This window comes from Phacochoerus africanus, chromosome 1, assembly GCF_016906955.1.
Source record: "Phacochoerus africanus isolate WHEZ1 chromosome 1, ROS_Pafr_v1, whole genome shotgun sequence".
Taxonomy (NCBI): Eukaryota; Metazoa; Chordata; class Mammalia; order Artiodactyla; family Suidae; genus Phacochoerus; species Phacochoerus africanus.
In genome coordinates, this window is record NC_062544.1 from 58,879,645 (window position 1) to 58,901,476 (window position 21,832).

Here is a 21,832-nt window from a genome sequence, read left to right on the forward strand (position 1 = left end):
ATTGGTAGCCAAAGCAAATATACTCCAAAGCTTCAGAAGCTGGAAAGCAAAGATCTCTCACATGATTGCCTCCTTGGTTTTCTCTGCACCTTCCCTGGTGGCCAGAAAAGGGAGAAGGTCCCAGGCTCTCCTCGAACTTGGCTGCTGACTCCACCTGAGAGAGCCAGGTATGGAAGCAATTTCTCTATCTCTCTTTCCCTCTGTCTCCTCCCAAAGGCCTACTGAGGTAAGGTACATCTGGGGCCCCTGGAGGGCCTGGACCTGGGATTACCAGGTAAGGTATAGGATGCCTGTATACACACACACACATATAATGTGTACATAATATATATACATTTTTTCATTGATTATCTGAAATTCGAATTTATTTAACTAGGTACCTGCCTTCCCCCTCCCTTGCCATGTAAGCTCTGCAGCTCAAGTGTGAGAAGCTTAGAGGAAAAGGGCTAGAGTAGAGCCTGTGGTTTGCTTTGTTTCCAGGTTCTAGGCTCCTTCTAGTTGTAGCAAAAGGTGTTCTCTATATGGTTTCACTTGTGTAACTAGCGATCCAGGCTGTGTACCTTCCCATCGTCCCTCCAAACCAATTTCTCATCCTACTCAGCGCCCTGGGAGGCTAACTTACTGAACTACTTCAGGAAACTCCCTTGCCCTCCACCTTCTGGGCAAGAGATGTGAGAGCAGGGAGGGCATGAGGTCTGGTTATGTGCTTCCCTGCTCCTCTATGCTGGGCCATTGTGGGTGGCTGGATCCTCTGGGAAGGCCACAGCCCCTGGCAGATAGCCCTCTCCATACACAGGCACACAGGCTTTCTTGAGGTCCCAGAATCTGCTCCAGGTTGGTCCTCGCCTTCTCAAGACTAGGGGCCATAATAGTTCCTGGCTATCCCTTGTTTGGGGGTAATAACCTCATCCTTGTAGGTTTCGTTATTTATTGCCCATCTGTATATGGATACATAGTCCTTTATTGAAATATATATATATATACACACATATATATTCAACTCCCCTTAAGTTGTCATCTGTTTTCTGCCAGGTCCTGACTGCTAGAAGATCTGCAATGGAAGCTGGTACCCTATCTCAGCGTGAATCTTTATTTTTCACTCATGTTCTCTATTTTCCTCTTGTCCTCTATGAATTTATTTCTCTCAAGCGCTTCAAGGTTTGGAGTTAAGGATTAGATTTTAATATTTTTGCCCCTCACTCTACAAGTCCTGCCAAATAATATCATTTTAATTTCAACTCCTTCCCAAGAAATACTTCTGTATTCTGTATTTTATATCTATATAAATTATATATATATATATAATTTTTTAAAGTAGCTGCTCTTTGGCTGAGTGCTATTAATTACACACACCCATAATTACATCATGTAATGGTCTCACTTTTAAATATTTTCTGTTCTAATTTCACCCTCAGTGCTAATGAATTCATCAGAACCCTGTCAAGAATCGCTAATATCCTCTTCACTGCATTCGATTCTGTATTGAATACAGGGAATTATCCCACATGTTCCTATCCTTGCCCAAAGAGCTTATAATTTAATCAGGGAGATAAGTGAGACATTACCCTAGGAACATACAATGATAACTGCAATTCATGATTGGGTCTCAAATGCCTGGCACAGATGGTCAGGGCTGAGAGTTTATAAGAATAAGAAACCACAGAGGACTGAAATTGAGAAGATACTGTCTTTTTTTTTTTTTTTTTTTAAATCTTTGTCTTTTAAAAAGTTTGAAAGAAAGACTGTTTTGTGTGAGGTTTCCAAGGTGATTTTATCTATTTAAGCAGCCAGATTGGCCTGGGGGCATCCGAGCTTTGCAGCTGTCAGAGAAGAAGGAACTGAATGGAACTTCCAAGGCTCACCTGGGCATCTCCTTGCCTGACACTTGGGGACCCATTTAAAGAGCTCAGACCAGACAGCTCTCTGTTCCTTTATTCGTTTAGTTAGCATCAAAATTTTCCTTCTGGAGTTCCCGTCGTGGCGCAGTGGTTAACGAATACGACTAGGAACCATGAGGTTGTGGGTTCGGTCCCTGCCCTTGCTCAAGTGGGTTAAGGATCCGGCGTTGCCGTGAGCTGCGGTGTAGGTTGCAGACGCGGCTCGGATCCCGCGTTGCTGTGGCTCTGGTGGAGGCCGGCGGCTACAGCTCCGATTGGACCCCTAGCCTGGGAACCTTCATATGCCGCGGGAGCGGCTCAAGAAATAGCAAGAAGACAAAACAAAAACAAAAAAACAAAACAAAACAAAATTTTCCTTCTATTGCAAAAAGGTCAGGGGTTAAACCTTCATTTGAAAGCATTATGATGTGGGTATGAGGACCTGGCTGGAGGGCTGTAATTTGCTGAATATGTGTTCTCGGGGAGTCATTCTTCCAGGAACCTGCATCTCTGCTTGTCCTTGGGGACAAAAATTGGTCCTCACAAAACCCATTTGTTCCTCTGACTGCAGCACTCAACAGCTGCTCAAAGCATGACTCAGAAACTCCAGGGAATAGAGAAAGCATGGGACGTGCCTCAATGAATATTCTCAAAAGATCATCTCAGATATATATGTGTGTGTGTGTGTATTTATATGTAAAACAAGCTATGAAAGGCCTTTTGGATGGTGCAAATGATGGTGTAAATCACTACAAAGAGGACAAAGAATAGATTCTATTAGCTGGACTCGAAACTGCCATACCTCAGGAATTGGTTCATTCACGAACACCCACTCTTCTGATCCTGGCTTAGATGGGGGTGGCACTACAGGAACAGGTGACACATCTGTGGAGTCAGCGGGTGATTTCTTTACTGGCGCCTTCCCACCTGGCGATTTTCCTCTAGGAGAACCTTAAACATGCATAGTAAACCATTCCATTACAAGGAGATGAATGGGACCAGATTCTGGTGGATGAATAAATCTATGACTGCCAGTGAATTCAGGCAATTCATTAACTACTTTTTAAGCAACTTTGGGCAACCTTATCAAATAATAAAAAAAATCTCATTCTCTACACTCCCCAAATTAACCAAAGAATACCCATAGCAGCTTATTTTTATTTTTTTATTTTGCTTTTTAGGGCTGCACCTGAAGCATATGGAGGTTCCCAGGCTAGGAGTGGAGTCAGAGCTACAGCTGCCAGCCTACACCACAGCTCACAGCAACGCCAGATCCTTAACCCACTGAGTGAGGCCAGGGATCAAACCACAACCTCATGGTTCCTAGCGGGATTCATTTTCACTGTGCCACGACGGGAACTCCCCAATAGTAGTTTTTTTGTTGTTGTTGTTGTTTTTTAAAGCAATACTTCTCTTGTCAAATTAGCTATGGAACTTGATATTTTATGTTCATCTCTGTCCTTGCTTCCACAAGGAACACATGATTTTTTACAAAGTTTAGACTCCAGATAAAAGGGTATTTCATTTCCTACTGCAAAGACTGGCAAATGAAACTTTCACCCTGAATGAGAAAGAGCGTAGCTATAACAGGAGCGGTGCTCTTGGGTGTTCCTTGAAACCCAGGGAAGGAGCAGGGAGAAAGGACCCTATTGTAAGAGTCAGCTGGAGGCAGTAAGGGCTGGAGGGGAGGGGAGGGGTGTTGGAGCTCCTGCACATCCCCACATATATCCCCACATTCCCTGGATGAGACACAGGGTTTCTGAGTGGGCAGCTATGTTTCTTGCTACAGTCAGGGTGTGTATGGATGAAGGCAACCGCTTTGCTATGAGTTTGACTGAATTAAGGCATGAGAGACAGAGAGAAGGGGTGGGGGGAGAAGAAGAGAGAAAGGAAAGAGAGAGGAGGGAGGAGGAAGAAGTGGAAGAGAGGGAGGTGGGGAAAGAGGATGAGAAAGAGGCTTCATTTCAGTTCAGAATCCAGAGGGGACATGTGCTCCACTATCCGGAGGATATCGAGAGGGGAATCCAGACCAGTGAAGTGGTACCCTTATGGTCTGAAAGATCTTGCGACCAATCAAAGTACCTAAACTCAGGAAGCACCAATATTTCCTCAGAGATCCCCTTGTGGCTCAGCGAGTTAAGGATCAGACATTGTCTCTATGAGGATGCGGGTTTGATCTCTGGCCTCACTCAGTGGGTTAAGGATCCAGTGTTGCTGCAAGCTGCAGCGTGGGTCCCGGAGGCACCTCGGATCTGGTATTGCCATGGCTGTGGAGCAGGCCCCAGCTGCAGCTCTGGCCCAGGAACTTCCATATGCCCCAGGTTCTCCCGGAAAAAGAAAAGAAGAAGAAAGCACCAATATCTCCTTAAAGGATCAAAGTTATTATAGTTTAGAAATTCATTCAGTTTAAATCCCCTTACTCTCAGATTACTTATGAAGCTTTCAGATACAGTTTATAGATGCTTATGGAATTTGCAGCACTTTCTTTCCTCCAAATATATTTCTTTTTATGAGTATTAATGAATGATAATGCTGTTTAGAAAAGTAAATAATCTTCCACATTTAGACCAGTTAAAACATATGTATTATAAGTAGGGGGAGAATTCTCAATTATGCCTTGTGGACAGCTTAGGTGACTTCTACTTATACATTTAAACAGTTTTGTTGTCTACTGTTTAATGCTGTTTAAAGCTGTATCCAGATTTTTATTTTTATTTTATTTTATTTTTTGTTATTATTATTTTTTAAATATTTTTTCCCCAATACAATTTTTTTCTACTGTACAGCATGGTGACCCAGTTACACACACATGTACACATTCTATTTTTGCACATTATCATGCTCCATCATAAGTGACTAGACACAGAACTTCTTTGTTCAGGCAATAAACCAAAAATGTTCATAATTTGATATATTTTTCTACGCAATAATTTTTTATTCTCTGACCTGAATCTCTGGTGAAATAAAAGTGATAACTCTATAGCCACTTCAAAATGAATTATCCTAAGGAGGATTTCTAGGGAGATGTTGTAATTATAAATGTGAGATTGGAATGAAATTCTCCTTTTCTTACCTATCATGACCATTCAGTGAAAACTAAGAGAGCCAGAGAATAAATTTGGAGTGTATGCTTTGGTTTCATTTAATTTTATATAATTTTTAACAATGAAAATGCTAAGGGAAAAAGATTTGAATGAATAAAAATGTATCCATGTCACAGTGAGGGAAAATAGATGTCACTTTTGAATAAAATCTATCAACATCTCTTTTCTTTGTCTTTTTTTTTTTTTAGGGCCACACCTGCAGCATATGGGGAGGTTCCCAGGCTAGGGGTTGAATCATAGCTGTAGCTGCCGGTCTATGCCACAGCCACAGCAATGTGGGATCTGAGCCACGTCTTCAACCTATACCACAGCTCATGGCAACACCAGATCCTTAACCCACTAAGCAAGGCCAGGGGTCGAACCTACGTCCTCATGGATACTAGTCAGATTCGTTTCTGCTGAGCCACGATGGGAATTCCTCTATCAATATCTTAAATGTCACAAACCTATTCAACCATATGAAGGCTTCAGTTTCTAATAAGATATTTGTTTTCATTTGGAAGTTGGATTTTTGAGTCCTCAGTGTCCTTATTCTTCATGCATAAAAAGAATGGAGGATAATCTATGCTTAGCACATGGTAGTGATATATTTTAGCCATTTTTTTTTTTGGTCCAGATATAAGAACCTAATGGTATCACACAGAAGCACATGGAACTAGAGCAAGTACAAATAAAATAAGGTCAAAAGAAAAAGTGCAATTTTAGGACATGGGGTTGATTTAATGATGTTATCTGTCAAAGCTGAAACGACCAAACTACAGGTTTCAGCAAAGAAAATAACATAGGAACTCAGTAAAGATAAGAATAAAGTTCATCAATTGATGAGAGGACATTAAGAAAACTACAGCACTTTCAAATTAAGTTGGCCCTTAAGAGTATAGGAAGAGAAGATGAGAAGATTGTAGGAAGGAGGAAAAGATATGGAATGTCCTCTGATTTTTTTTTAAAGAAAGGCATTATTATTACTTTTCAGTCCTAAAATATTTCCTACTAGTATCTGATTTAATTAAGAGCTTCACTAGGTAGATGCTAGAATATTGGTTAACAATGATGGCTTTCTTCCTGCTTTGATTCAGAAAAACAAACAAAATCAACTCCACATCCAGCCAAAGAACAAAAAACGGGCTCTTTGTTATTAACACATGGTGGTAATGGCCACCTGGCTGCAAACAGTGACAAAGGAAGTAGTGACTCAGGATGCCTTGGATAAGATGAAAATTTTAGCTCTGAAGCAACGTGGCCAGGAAGAAAAGGGAGTCAGTGTCAAGTAAGAAGCCAGTGATGGAACATGAATCAGCTCATTCTTTAAATCTCTACTGAGAAGCTATTTGGGGAATATTTCCTCTGCTCTGTGTCCTAGCATTCATGTTGTTACTCTCTGGGGAGCTGGAGATGGGAAATGTGGACAACCATAAAGTAATGAGGACTGATGATCTGGGATTACCTATCGGAACTGATTTTAGTATAACTATATACTAAAGAACAATTTTAGTATGATTATACAGTGGAAAGCTTTGGGAAGTCCTTAAGCAAACTTTGCTATAGATTCCCCATTCTACCCACAGTCTTTAATAATTCGGTCTGGAGCCAATAAGTTACATTCCATATGTATTCACTCTGAGCAAGATCCTGTTCCATCTACTTTTTGTGTATTTACTTATTCCTTGCAATAGCCACAGAGGAGTTACTTTTTTTTTGGTTTTTTAGGGCCACAGGGTGGCATATGGAAGTTTCTAGGCTAGGGGTTGAATTGGAGCTGCAGTTGTCCACCTATGCCACAGCCACAGCAACGCCAGATCCGAGCCTCATCTGTAACCTACACTGTAGCTCACAGCAATGCCAGATCCTTAACCTACTGAGTGGGGCCAGAAATCAAACCTGTATCCTCATGGATAGTAATTGGGTTCATTACCTGCTAAGCCACAATGGGAACTCAAGAGAAGTTACCTTTATTACTTTTATGGCCTCGTTTTACATATGAGGGAGCTGAGGCCTGCTAATGTCAAGTGACCTGCCCTAAGTCACTCAGATGGTAAATGGCAGAGTGAGAATTTCATCCAGGCAGGCTGGCTCCAGAGCCCATGCACTTGACGGTCACACTTTATTGACTTAGTGTCTATTGATGATTCATATTCAAAAGTGTTCATTAGATTGATACTTGGAAATCTGTATGCTTAAGAGTAGTTCTTTTAATACTATTGACTTGGCTCATAAGTTCATTTTAAGACTGTATTCCATGCACATTGCATTGCAATTAAATTACAATTTAATTTTTCTACTCAGGATGACAAATTTATTAAAAACTATTGTCTGAGAAATCACTTTATTGAAAGACTTATACTTAAGAGTACAAAATAATATTATTTAATTCATTTAAATCAGGTAATGGTATTAAGGCAAAATCAAGGGGAGCGATAGTGCTGAGAGTTAACACAGCGGGTAGATTACAAAGTGTGAAGATGCTCTAGCTTTTCCTTTTCATAGGTTAATGATTACTATTAACAAAACACTACCTTATCTATTTTGACTCTCAGTTCCCTCATTTTGAAGCAGGAAATGATCATTTCTACTTCAGAGGTGATTATGAGGATTTAGTGAGATTATAGATGAAAACTATCTTGTATAGTGCCTGGCACAGGGTGGGTACTATGTAGTGTGTTGTTAAAATTATAAATTATATTATTTTATTATGATTATAAATTATATTATAAAATTGTTGAGTTTTGCTATCTGAACCATGATTGTAAATTAATCATCAACTTCTTGATGCCTAGCATCAATTTTCAGATGAAAGACATTTTGCATTTGCTATAAAATCTACTCAGACCTTGTACATGGTACCACATACTGTCAAGGCTCTAGGTGATAAAAAAATGTACCTTAGAAATTAATCTTAGAATATCTCTGGGCTTTTTATATCTATTTCAAAGTATTGTTATATACCTGTTGTGCTCTAAATTATTATCCAACTTAAATATTTTGGGGAAGAGGGTGTATTATAAATAATGCATTGGAAATAGCAATGTTTCAGATAGTCCAATGGCTAGCATAGTGCAATAAGCCTTTGGTTCCAGAACTATACTAGTTCTTCTTCAACTTTAGTGATCAGCGGAATTCCATAGAGGGCTTATTAAAACACAAACTGCTGGGGCCCTCCAGGAGTTTCGGATTCAGTAGGTCTGGGGTAGGACCAAGTATTTGTATTTCTAATAAGTTCCCAGGTGATGCAGGTACTGCTGGTTCAGGACTGCACTTTAAGAGCCACTGCTTTAGTAGTTGCATCTAGGTATTTCAATTTCATTTCACTTTCATCTTTTTTTTTCTCTGTTCTTCCAAGTCCTTCCAATTAAATATCTTTAACATATATAACATTGACATTGCATCTATTGCTAAGTGGCCTGATAGCACCTAAAATGTAAGTCACATCAGAAGGCTAGCACTAGAACAGCACCAATGCTAATATACGGGCAGGCCAACAGAACTGAAGAGGACATGATTTCCAAACATTTGTTCCACAGAATTCTAGTCCTAAGGTCCACTCCCCCAAGAGAGGATGCTGCAGCCACAATGTCTGGGGATGTTCCACAGTCTCCCATGGCCTTAGAGAGACACATGGAAAGATCTATAGATATGTATCTCCTGTAATTAGAAATATTTTAATTTGGTATAACACAGCATTTTCTGAAGTTGATTGATTAAAGAAAACTCTCCGTTTAGCTCCTAATTAACACCTTCTAGGTAAGGTCACAGAGTTGAAAAGCCCTTATTTAATGAAGGAATAAAATGGGATAGTGGCAAATGTTGAAGATAGTAAGAAATATTTAAAGTATAAATAAATAGAGTTGTAAATGGCATTTCAGTGTCAATATTTTTGGGGAGAAAGGATGGGATTGAACTAATATGCAAAGAAAAATAGAAATGAGTCAAAGATGTCAACAGCAGGAAATAATAAGTTTGAAAGAAGAGAAAAGGAGATGGTTATTCAAACCATAAGACATGCTTTTAAAATAATTGGCACCAAAGAGCCTATGAAGTAAACAGACAACCGATCAATGGTGTTCACCACAATGGTGTTCCAAATATTAAGAATTAAAATCATTTAGACTTCCTCTTGATGAAGGAAATTCTGCTATACACGCCAAAACAACAACAGCATGTTTATGTAACAGAAAGACTTTTAAAACTTGATTGAAAGTTCACCAATTTCCACTAGTTTTAAACACAACAGAAAATGAATTTATGGAAATAGAAACAATAATAAAAGCAAAAAAATGCTTTAAAGTCCTTTCAGTTACTTAAATTGAGCTAACCGCATGACTTCAATGAACATATATTTCACTGATTGATCTTGTTTTTGCTCATGGTTTATTGGAGTGCGTATACTTTTATCTAAGGACACTCTTAAAACATGCACATTATTATGTAACTTGATGATTCGGTACCCTAATATGCATGGTTATATTTAATTCCTATTTTTGATGATTCTATGTTGATTTTTCCTTTGCTTTTGCTGATCACAATAAGAAAGCAACACATGCATAATGTAAATGTGAAAATTATTCTCCTGCTTGTAAACAGGTGAGAACAGAACATAAATTATAGCCAAAATTTTAGCTAAAATTTTCAACTCAGTGTTAACTCACCAAATGACACTAGTTATATAAAACTATAAGGTCATATAATAAGAGAATAGTGAGATTCTTTGAGAATCATGGTTCTGTATCTTTGGAATGCCAACATAAAGATCCTTTTTAGCCATCGTTTCGTGAACATTGCACACTCTAGGACTGCTACTTTAATTGGTTATTTATAATGAAAAATTAAACAAGGTATATACTTCATGACAGCTCTATTTCCACGGACCCTGGAAAAGTCAACTGTATGTGTCCATAATTGCATTCCAATCCTCTCTTAATTGGCTGCTATTTGCAGCTTCAACATACAATATACCATTCAATTTAATACGCTTTTTTTAGAGCCTGGTATTTTCTTCTACCAACTATCAATTATTTAAAGAACTTTTATCCCCCTTATTTCAGAGAAATAGTTAAAATGAAAATAGGAAAAAAAAAACAAAAACCACCGTAAATGAATTCTGGGTCAGGAAAAATACAATCTGACGCAGAAGGTCAAAACCAGGAGAGGAATTAGAAAGCACTGATGTCCTTGCCCAGATACTAAAATCTGAGATATTAATTTGGTTTTGAACTTCTAGACAGCCAAAATAGAAAAGGAATTGCTATCACCTCGAGGTGCTAATTATCTAGCCGCTCAGAGCAAGAACGATTTTCCAGTCCCTGGAAAATTCTGAATGAAATTTCCCACCTAGGATTTCACATAGGGGCCACTGAATGATGTAATGGGCATAATATCCCTTCAGAAAATAAAATATCCTGTTATTATTGGTATAAAGAAAGCTTCACCTCCACTGCTATGTTAGATTGAGAGCTTTACATCAAAGTGCTTATCAGTGAAAGCAATTCCATGGGTGGGGGGCAAGAAAATATAGTTTAGTACGTAGATTTCTGATGGCATAGCTTAACTCAAGGATAGCACCTATACTATCTATAATGAATTCTGTATATTAGATATTTTCTAAATGATTCCCCACAAGCTTCAGTTTTCTCAAGAGGACTTTTGCTAAGAGCCAGGCTGCAGGAAGACTGAGGTTCTGTTTTTTTTTTTTTTTTTTGTCAAGGGCTGATGTACAAATATCCGAGAGGAGTAGTCAATGCATATTACTACACAAATCTAGCTATTTTCAACTGAGAGTTATACAGTGCAGAATTATATTTAATCACATCTATCTTGATCTGTACCTTTTCTTTTGGGTGAAGTTTCACTTTTCTTCCCTTTTCCTTCCTGAGGAGATTCTCGATTACCATGGGGGGGTTCTAAACAAAATTCAATACATAAATATCTTTGATGAGTTTCTTCAATACCCTGGGCTATGATTTTAAGCAATCAAATGTTATTTCTCAAACAGTTGTATTTGTGACCTGCGTTAAATGGCTCAGGCCTTTACTGTGAGTTAAAATCGATCTGAAGGCAGGCTACGGATTGAAACTTCTCGAATCACAACCCTGATAGTACTCTTCTATTCTGTCACACTGAGAGGTTGAGTCCTCAGTTTACTATCAACATTTGGGAGTAAATTTGATTGTAAACTCTTTAATGCAAAATAGCTGAGGAGTGTTAACAGTTAGTCATAAGTCCATTTGACGCAGATGGCTCCATTTGGATATAATTTACTGGAATGATCCTTATACAATGAGACAACTGGATCTGTAATAAAAATGATACCCAATCACCTTGGAGAAGCATTAAATAACCACATTGTTTTGATCTGGTGCATCCTTGAACTTCTCTTGAACCCATGTTTGGTTGCCTTGGGACTTCTACATTCTATTGTGCATTGACTTCAACTTGTAATGCAGGAGTTCCCGTGGTGACTCAGTGGTTAACGAATCCGACTGGGAGTCATGAGGTTGCAGGTTCGATCCCTGGCCTTGCTCAGTGGGTTAAGGATCCGGCATTGCCGTGAGCTGTGGTATAGGTTGCAGACGTGGCTTGGATCCCACGTTGCTGTGGCTCTGGCATAGACCGGCAGCTACAGCTCTGATTCAACCTCTAGCCTGGGAACCTCCATATGCCATGGGAGCAGCCCTAGAAATGGCAAAAAGACAAACAAACAAACAAAAAAAACAAAAAACTTGTAAAGGATGGTTTGGGTGTGTGTATATATATATGTTGGATTCCCCAGAATCTAGTTAAAAACACAGTGGAAAGGGGAAAATGGGAAACTGATAACCTAAGGGTCAATAAGATGTCCCAAATAATAGTTAGTTCTTTGAAAATATCATTACATCCCACATAATTCACCAAATAAATTCAATCTCTTTGTCCTGGGCTATATTTGTTTGTTTGTTTTCCTTCATTGGAAGAATACACATATGGGGTAATTTAAACGCCTGTGATGGAAAGACTGTCTGACCTATTCTTTGTATTTAGAAGTGATAGTTATAAGAATGCGTAAATGCATAGCTCACATCACTTACATTTAAACATCTCAGATCCAAAAACCAAGATTCCATTGAAATAAGTGAAGGAAAGAATCAATCTTGAAACTTTGTTAACCTCTATAAAAAGAACTTTTAAACATCCAAATAGTCCAACACCAAACTCATTCATAAATAAATAAATAAATAAAATCTTTTCGTTGCCTTTTTTTTTTTTTTAGAAATAAGCTTAATAAAAAGTCTAGATATACTCTTAGTTGTTTTAATGACAATATTCTGGGTAAACAACTATTTTTTTAATGGTAGTTTTTAATGGAATGATCTTTTTCTGCTTTTTTCTATTTTTTGGCTGTGCCCCAGGGATTGAGCTTGAGCCACAGCAGTGACACTGCCGAATCCTAAGCTGCTAGGTCACCAGCAGCTCTAAACTGTAGCAAAAGGCAACAGAAAAGGTAAAAACAGACACCTAAGACATCTGAACTTATAAAGTATTGTGAGCAAGCCCAATTTCTGCTGGGGGTAGTATGTACTCTGACTATTTTTAAAAATTGTTTCCAAAAATTTATTCTGAAATGTCAAAATATATTCTTTTTTTTTGTCTTTTTAGGGCCACACCCATGGCATATGGAGGTTCCCAGGCTAGGGGTCAAATCAGAGCTGTAGCTGCCAGCCTACGCCACAATTCACAGCAACGCTGGATCCTTAACCCAGTGAGTGAGGCCAGGGACCGAACCCTCGTCCTCATGGACGCTAGTCGGGCTTGTTAACCACAAGACACAACGGGAACTCTCTTTTTTTTTTTTTTAAATACATCCTTAAATAGCAGCATGAATAGCGCTATTATACTTTGCCATACTCAGAACTTCAGTTTTAAATTGCATTCTGCCATTTATTATTATTTTTTAAAATATTTATTTATTTATTTTTGTCTTTCGTCTTTTTAGGGCCACACCCATGGCATATGGAGGTTCCCAGGCTAGGGGTCCAATCGGAGCTGTAGCTGCCGGCCTACACCACAGCCATAGCAACACCAGATCCGAGCCATGTCTGCGACCTACACCACAGCTCATGCAACACTGGATCCTTTACCCACTAAGCGAGGCCAGGGATCGATCCCAAAACCTCATGTTTCCAAGTCGGATTCGTTTCTGCTGTGCCACAACAGGAACTCCCCAATTCTGCCATTTAAATTAAATTTGACATTAGTACTTGGTCATTAACCCTTTAATGGAACATAACTGAAGCTTTCCAAATTTAATCTCAACTGCATCTGAAGCAGATATAAAATGCAGAACTGTAGAACATTAATAAACAGAAACCACAATTATAGAGTTTGGAGACCAGAATGGGGAGCTCTTAGGCCCTAAGAGGATAGCATTGTCTATACAGGGGGAAGAAAGACTCTTTTTTTCTTGGCAAGAACTCAGCCAGTGAAAAGCACCATTTACTTTGTCCCCCCAACTTCCTTTTCACTCTATAAAAGCATTCCCCTTCCCTGGCCATACAGGGACTTGTACATGGCTCCTCATGATTGCAGACCCTGCAGTACAATTCTCTGCTATTTTATTTTATTTTATTTTTTGCTTTTTAGGGTCGCACTTGCAGTATATGGAAGTTCCCAGGCTAGGGGTTGAATCAGAGCTGTAGTTGCCAGCCTACCCGACAACCACAGCAATACAGCATCTGAGCCACGTCTGTGATCTACAGCGAAGCTCACAGCAATGCCAGATCCCTAAGCCGCTGAGTCAGGCCAGGGATGGAACCTGCATCCTCATGGATACTAGTCAGGTTCATTACTGCTGAGCCACAAAGGGAACTTCCAATTCTCTTCTAATTCTAAATAAACTTATCTTTTTGGAAGAAATATCTGACAGTCTGTTTCAGGTCAAAGACCCAGATACAATGTACAACTATATTTGCACAAAATGACTGTTAGTACTCAGTATACTGTGCCTCCTTCTTTACCCTAGTTCTCCTCTTTTTGTTTTTTTTAGTAAAAAATTTTTCTCTTCTTTTTTCTCTGCTTTTAAAGAAGATGATTGGATATTTGCATTGGACTTGTTCAGAAGCCTCAGGGTTTCAATTCTTAAAATGTGTTCTTTGGAAAAAAATTGTTATTCATGCAAAAATAACTAATCCAAGCTCCCTAAAATAACTAGTCCAAGCTTCCCTAAGCTGTAAGGGCAGCGCAGCCTGCTCTGTTGCCCCATCAGTGGCTCCCTGTGCCAAGATCACCTTCCAATATGTGCTGCAGATGGAAGGCAGTAATTGGGCTTCTGGGTGGGGATTAACTCTGCACATTTTAAAAGATCAGGCACTAGCCCTGCCCTTGGTGGGAAAAAAGAGACGGATACAATCACTCTTTGAAGCAACAATAGCTTTATTATTCCTCCAGTGCATAGCATTCAAGAACACAATTTTAAATTCACAGGCAAACTTAAGAAACTTAAAGACTGAACTGTGTTGTAACCAGAAAAGCTAAAGATTTGTTTCAGGGAATGGCTCAAATACACAGACACTCCTGATGTTGAGGCCAAGGAGAGAAAAGGGAGGGGAGGCCAAAGCCTAGTTGGGTAATTCCAGGCTCCCTTTGAGCCTCTGTGAAAACTGTTTTCCCAGTTCTAAACAGCATTTTATTTGCTTTTGTTTTTGTTTGTTATCTTTTTAGGGCTGCACCCACGACATATGAAAGTTACCAGGCTAGGGGTCAAATCAGAGCTGTAGCTGCAGGCCTACACCTCAGCTACAGAATCTCGGGATCCAAGCTGAGTCTGTCATCTACACCACAGTGCACGGCAATGCCAGATCCTTAACTCACTGATCGAGGCCAGGATAGAACCCAAGTCCTCATGGATAACAGTCGGGTTCATACCTGCTGAACCACCAGGGGAACTCCTAAACAGCATTTTTAAGTTTTGCATTTGTCCTCCAGACCTCTGACTTTTTTTTTTTTTTTTGTATATCTGTCTTTTCTAGGGCTGCACCCTTGGCATACGGAGGTTCCCAGGCTAGGGGTCTAATGGAAGCTATAGCTGCCAGCCAACACCACAGCCACAGCAACACGGGATCGGAGCTGTGTCTTCAACCTTCACCACAGCTTACGGCAACGCCAGATCCTTAACCCACTGAGCGAGGTCAGGTATCGAACCCGCAACTTTGTGGGTTCCTAGTCGGATTCGTTAACCACTGAGCCAAGACGGGAACTCCCCTGATTTTTTTTTTTTTAAACAGGAAAAGTGTGTATGTTTAGTTAATTGTTTTAAGGTTTATTGTTCATACGATAATTTTTTTTTTTTTTTAGAATTTGTACATTTTGCCTTTAGTTAAGCCCAGTTTTATTGGAATACAATGGTCTTTAATGGACCAAATATATGACAGTAAAGTTTTCAAATGTATTTGTTTAATATAAATAAATTTAATTAAAAATTCAGACCCATCTCGAATCTCCATGAAGCAGAAAGATTATGGAGTTTAGAAATGCATTCTAAATCAAGAACACCTAGGTAGTCTTGTGTAACTGCACAACCAGCTACTTACAAAGCTAAAACCGGACCCTACAGCCACATTTGTTTCCTATATATAGCACCAAACTGAACCTGGCATTCTTCCGCTATCACACATTTCAACAATTGAGCATTTTACCTTTGTCATTATATTGTCTGCTACCTAATGGTCCTTAGTGGTTAAGGGTCTAGAAAGAACAAGCTAAAATGCAGTTTCTACACAAACTCCATCTGTGTCTGTTATATACTATAAATGTACACGGTTACTGAGGTGTCAGGTGCTTGTTTCCAGCTGATGATAATCACACAGCACTGAAGATTAACAGTTACATGCAAATTCTAGTCTCCAATGAATTCTATTGATTTGTACCATTCTTCTTATGGACAGCTGGGTATGCTAAATCTCATTTTCTTAAGATGGTCTCACTCTTCACATAAATTCAAATCTACTGCTCAGCCAAGAGACGTCTGTCCTCTTGATCTGCTCTAAGCTCCTTCTGCTTATGCTCTGTGCCTCCCTCCTCTCATCTGTGGTCTTGTTCTAATCAGCAGATCTGGGTGTGAGGACTCTGGCTTCCCACCCACACAGTCAAGTACCTGTGCTTTGTGCCAGCCCTGCTCTCAGCCACTACCGCTTTCCCCTCCATCTGAGCTTTCCTGTGATTGAAGGCACTCTAAGCCTGAATCTAGACATATGGACTGCTACTGTAATTAAGAATTCTTTTCTAAGTGAAAATAAGAAACGAGCAAACAGGATTATAAATCATTCGGTCAATCACCTGATGTGGGTTTTCCTTTTGCAGTGGGAGTTTTGGACCGCTCATGCGGAGGATGGGCTTCCTTCTCTTTTTCTGGTTCGGAAGGAGGAGGGGCAGGTGGTGTGGGAGGTGTAGCCTCAGGCAGAGAAAATTCTTCTTTTTTCTCAGCTTCCTTTTCTTCTGATTTTTTTTTCGCTTCAAAAGGATAATAATAAGGGCCTTTATTAGCGAATCCAGACAACTACTATTTCACTTGAACAAAGATAAACCTAAATTAATATAAAATTGCTTTTACTCAGTTAAGGCTAAATTCATGTTTTAGGGCTTTCCTTTCAACCATCCAGTCCCTAAAGCTAAGATCTGAAGTCTTCTCTGCTGAGTTAGAAATGCTTTTTCCCCTGCCTCTGATGGTGATGATGATGATGACAATGACGATGATGATGATGATGATGATAATGATGTTGATGATGACAATGATGATGACAATGATAATGATGATGACGATGATGATGATGATGCTGCTGACAATGATGATGAAAATGATAATGATGATGATGATGATGATGATGATGCTGATGACAATGATGATGACAATGATAATGATGATGATGATGATGATGATGTTGATGATGATGATGATGATTATGATGATGATGTTTGTGTGTGTATGTAGTTGGTAGAAAGGCTTGTTAAGGGGGTGCCAAATGTAAAACTAACAGTCTAGAAGTAGCTGATATATTGGAATAGGAAAATAAAGAATTATTTCAAAACTTTCAGTGGAACAACAAGGTGAAAAAAGCATAAAGACAAGGTGAAGAGCAATGTGACAGAAGAGGTGGTGGTACGGAGGAAATGACAGGGAAAAGAAATGTGGGACACCAACTTGTAGGAGCACATACACATGAGCCATTTAGAATGGTGCTCAGGGCTCAATTCAGTCCTAGCGATTCACTCCTTCATGCAACAATTATTTATTGAATCTGAATTGTGTTGCGAAGGAAAAGAAGAGCTATAGCGACAAGGTAAAACTACTACCAATACTGTCAATAATAATAATAATAATAATAATAATATAAACAACACCAGGCAGAGTTCTGGTTGCCAGAGATACAAAGGTAAAACAAAAGAGAAAAATCACTGCCTTGTGAAACTTGTGTTTTTAGTGGTGGGAGACTCACTGTAAATATGATCATCAAATTAATTCATGTAAGAAGTTGGAGGGTGGTAAGTGTTATAAGAAAATAAATAGAACAGAGCAAAGGGGATCAGGAGTGCCATGGGGCAGGTTTTAAACAGAGTGTTTTGTAGGGTAGGGCCACTGATAAGGTGACATCCAGCCAAGACTTGAAGAGATTCAGGGAGTGAGTGTTCTGGGGTCGGAGTGAGGCTGATTCCTGATTATCTAGTCTCCCATTTTTGTTTTGGCCCTTTGTCTTTCAGGGCTCAGGCTCACCCTTCCTGGAATACCCTCCCTGCCCTCCCCCACTTCCCAGGGCTCCATCCTAGAAACGGCCGCAACTTGACTACTGTACCACTGACAACCAATACTTGCACCCTTGTATGGCTATTTTCTTTCATACAGACTCCCTTTGCCCTTGGATTATTCTTTTCAATTCAGCAAGCCAAGGAGGCTTCTTTCTGCAACTGAACAGGGGCCTGTGGGGCTCCGGGGCACAAAAAGCCTTTGTGTCCCTCATTTCTTGACTTTAGGAAATGTGCCTCCTTAAGCCTCCATAGACTTCCCTAAGTTCCCACGTTCAGACAGGTTCAAACAGTTGCTGGTCAGGGAAGGAAAGGGATGCAAAGACAGGGGAGGAACAGTCAAGCAACAGCAGTGCAGCCTTGGGGCAGATCCTGGATCCCCAAGGAATACACATAATAATACAGGCATCTTACACACCTAACAGAAAAGTTATATTCCTTATGCTTCTTTTAGAAATGAATATTTTAAAGTGGAACATCTTAGAGTCCTTCCTTGTCCTTCTTCCTGACTTAAGTGCACCCTAAATACAATCACTTGTAAGCTAAAGATTAGGAACCCTGAGCATAATTGCCTGTGGGTTAAAGATTACTAGCACATAACCTTTTTCAGGAACTTTCCTAGTTTGTTCTAATCCCTGATCAATACGCCCTTTTCGAAAGTACTGTTATTCCAGGCAATAATCCAGGAGACCACCACCAGGATGGTGCCAAGATCTCCTGACTCCAGCTTTGATGACTAAGACTCACCCCCCAAAGAAAGAAGAATGTATGTTCACCCCAAATGTGATTGCTATTTGAAAACCAAACCTGTTTTTCTCCTTTTTACTGTAAAACTTCCTGCAATTCTTCCCAATGGAGAGCACAGTCTTTAAGGCATTAGCCGGCTGTGGCCTCTTTTGCCTGGCAAAGCAATAAAAGCTATCTTTTTCTCCTTCATCTAAAACTCTGTCTCTGCATTTCTATTCGGCACCAGCAGACAGAGGCCAAGTTTCGGCAACAATCCTATTTGATGTTTTTCCGAAGTGGAAATTAAGGTTTTTTTTTCTGATTATAAAAGTAATACATAATTATTAGTAGTATTTATTTATTTACTTATTTTTGTCTTTTTGCCATTTCTAGGGCAGCTCCCTTGGCATATGGAGGTTCCCAGGCTAGGGATCGAATCAGAGCTGTAGCCGCCGGTCTATGCCAGAGCCACAGCAACGGGGGATCCAAGCCATGTCTGCGACCTGCACCACAGCTCACGGCAACGCCAGATCCTTAACCCACTGAGCAAGGCCAGGGATCGAACCCGCAGCCTCATGATTCCTAGTCAGATTCGTTAACCACTGAGCCATGACGGGAACTCCCGCAGTATTTTTTTAAATCCAACAATTTAGACAAGTAAGCAGAAAGGGAAATTTCCCGTTGTCTCTTTGTTCTTTTCCCTCTTGCACCCTAAAGGGTTGTATTATCAAAGAGAAAACCACAGGCCTAAAATGGTGTTGCTGCTGTTAAAGAAAGCCCATGATACCAAACCTGGACTTGCTATCTGCTTCAACAGCAGTTCCTCTTTTCTCCAGAAACATAATCTTAATCAACCAGTTTGGAACCTTCTGGTCAGCACCAATGAGGTAATCTATCATGTGGGGCCTCTCTTGATCCCTTTCCCCTCCCACCCCACCCCCACAACTGCACCCCAAAAGAAGAAAAGACACTCTGCAAGGTAAAGACCCCCGTAGTTCCCTTCCTCGAAAAAAGAAGATGTTCTGGGCCCAAATAACTTTTTTTTTGGCCTTTTCCTTTTTTAAAATTTTTTATTTTTTTTGTCTTTTTGTCTTTTTAGGGCTGCGCCAGCGGCATATGGAGGTTCCCAGGCTAGGGGTCGAATCAGAGCTGTAGCCGCTGGCCTACGCCACAGCCACAGCAATGCAGGATCCGAGCCACATCTGTGACCTACGCCACAGCTCACGGCAACGCCGGATCCTTAACCCACTGAGCAAGGCCAGGAATTGAACCCGCAACCTCACGGTTCCTAGTCGGATTCCTTTTTGCTGCCTCACAAGGGGAACTCCTTCTCTTGCTTTTGTTAATGACATCCCTGGCCCACCCTCCTGTCCATCAAAGCCTCCCCTTTGTACTGCTCCTTGGAGAGACAGGATGGGGGGTTTGATGGGATGGTGGCCAGTTTAGGAACAGCTGACTAAGCCAGTTAGAGCTTCAAATGTACTGGGCTGAATTTTGTTTTTCAGGAGGACACACTGTCAGACTCTTCTCTGTGCCCATTTTCTACTTAACAGTATGCTAGGATCATTTTGAAACAGCAGGCTATACCTAGAAGTACTGTATGCTTTTTTAAATTTTATTTTTAACTTAATCAGGATGTGTAATACACAGTACTAGGTTAGGCAAATGTTTGTTATTTTAATTATAAAATATTTGTTAAAACAATTTCCTGATTGGAATGTAAGTCTGAAACAAGTGGCAGTTGAGCTTGTTAATATAGTGTGATTAGAATGTAAAAGCTTTAGGAAAATGTTGATGTGAGTCTGACAGCTGGCAGAGGCACTGATTCTGATCTGTAGATGTTTGACACTACAGCTTTGAATCCGTTTGTTTTTGCCTCCCAAAATTAAGACTGAGATTTCTGTGGGAGGTTTCCTCTCTCCTCTCAGCCTAATGTCTGTCAAATAACACGTTAAGCCTCTTGTATAATATAGGGTTGGTTTTTGTTTTGTCTGAAAGCTTCGCATAGGTGTTCTGGGAAATAGACACTTAGATGGGAAGCTTGTCTTTCTGAGTGTGAGCTCCTGGGTCCCCAAGGTGACTGCGGCTTATACGTATGTGCTACTTTGGTGTCAGTTCACTGAAGTGTTACAGCAGTTAGGTCATCAATCTAAGGATGGGAGACAGCATACTCACAAGGCAGTTTTAGAATCTTTGTGAGATTATTAGTTTTGGTGATGTTTTATTATACCAAAAAACTGTAGTTAGCATCGTAGTTGGGGTGACTGATAAACAAAAGGGAAATATTTATTTCTGAAATCACTTCTCCAAGGTAAGATCTCAACTGAAGTCTGGCATTGGCCATGTATAAGCCTAAGATCTTGTTCAGTAATAAATTCCGATAATACTATGAAAAGTTAATGGGCAATTACTATTGGTTGAATAAAGGGGGAAGGAGGTCAGGACGGCTTAATGAGGGTAAAATACACCCCAGAAGTAGACTAATAAATAGTCAATAGTAAATTCATACCAAAACAAGAAGATTTGGGGGAAATACTCTGCCTAGTATTTTCAACCTATAAAGATATTTCACTCAATGTTTCCTTCTAATGTTGAGGTCAACAGATTTAAATCTTTACCCTTCTCTAGAAATCCTTAGTTTTAACTCTTTTTTTTTTTTTTCCAAATGAAAACAAACTTTTAGCAAGGTAACCTCTTTTGATTAGATTAAATTAAAATGAAGAGAGCAAAATCTTTTATTTAGAAACATTTCCATTGGAAAGCTAAAATCAGAGGTAGAAGACACTGGTAGATGGGATAACCCAAAAAGAAGAGAGAAATTTGCAATCACACATTCATTTCCTCCTCAACTCACTAAAACCACACATTTTTGTTATGTAAGCTCAAAATTATAAAGAACTGTAATTACCTTTATTCTCTTTTTTCATTATTTCTGCCATAAACATTTCCTTTACTTTTTGGCATAGGGACTGTTCATCTACTTCAGCGTTGATTTTTATCAAAATGTCTTCTGGCTCTGTAAACCATTGCTCCAATGAAGGCCAGTGGTCCCAGAAGCCTATAATTCTGCAAAATTCAAATATTATATGACTAGCACATACTGAGTGAAATATTAGAGTAACATTAAGCATGATTTATCTAATTACATGATGAAAAAGTAAGCTGCCAATATAGTTAAATCTGAAAAGTCAACTTCAAGAAATCTACAGGCGATGAAATATGATCCACTTTAAATGAGAAATCGTTAATGCCGTCAAGCCATATATTTTGAGATACATGAAAGAGTAAAAGAAGATTTGAAAGTTCTACCATTTCAGGAAATCTTTGGTGTGGGTTCACTTCTCTAAGTGGAAAGCTAAGGAA

The 21,832-nt window shown here is 39.6% G+C and overlaps 1 protein-coding gene across 2 annotated transcripts in view; it reads right to left on the reverse strand.

Moving 5' to 3' along the window:
• Nucleotides 1–21,832, reverse strand: part of SPEF2 (sperm flagellar 2) — a 174,072-nt gene that overhangs the window by 70,582 nt on the left and 81,658 nt on the right. For both annotated transcript variants that reach the window (XM_047767236.1, XM_047767225.1), the window contains exons 18-21: nt 21,378–21,535; nt 16,283–16,456; nt 10,801–10,875; nt 2,680–2,828 (exon numbers count right to left, since the gene is read on the reverse strand). In XM_047767236.1, coding sequence (XP_047623192.1) covers nt 2,680–2,828; nt 10,801–10,875; nt 16,283–16,456; nt 21,378–21,535 — 556 coding nt within the window. The remainder of the gene's footprint in view (nt 1–2,679; nt 2,829–10,800; nt 10,876–16,282; nt 16,457–21,377; nt 21,536–21,832) is intronic.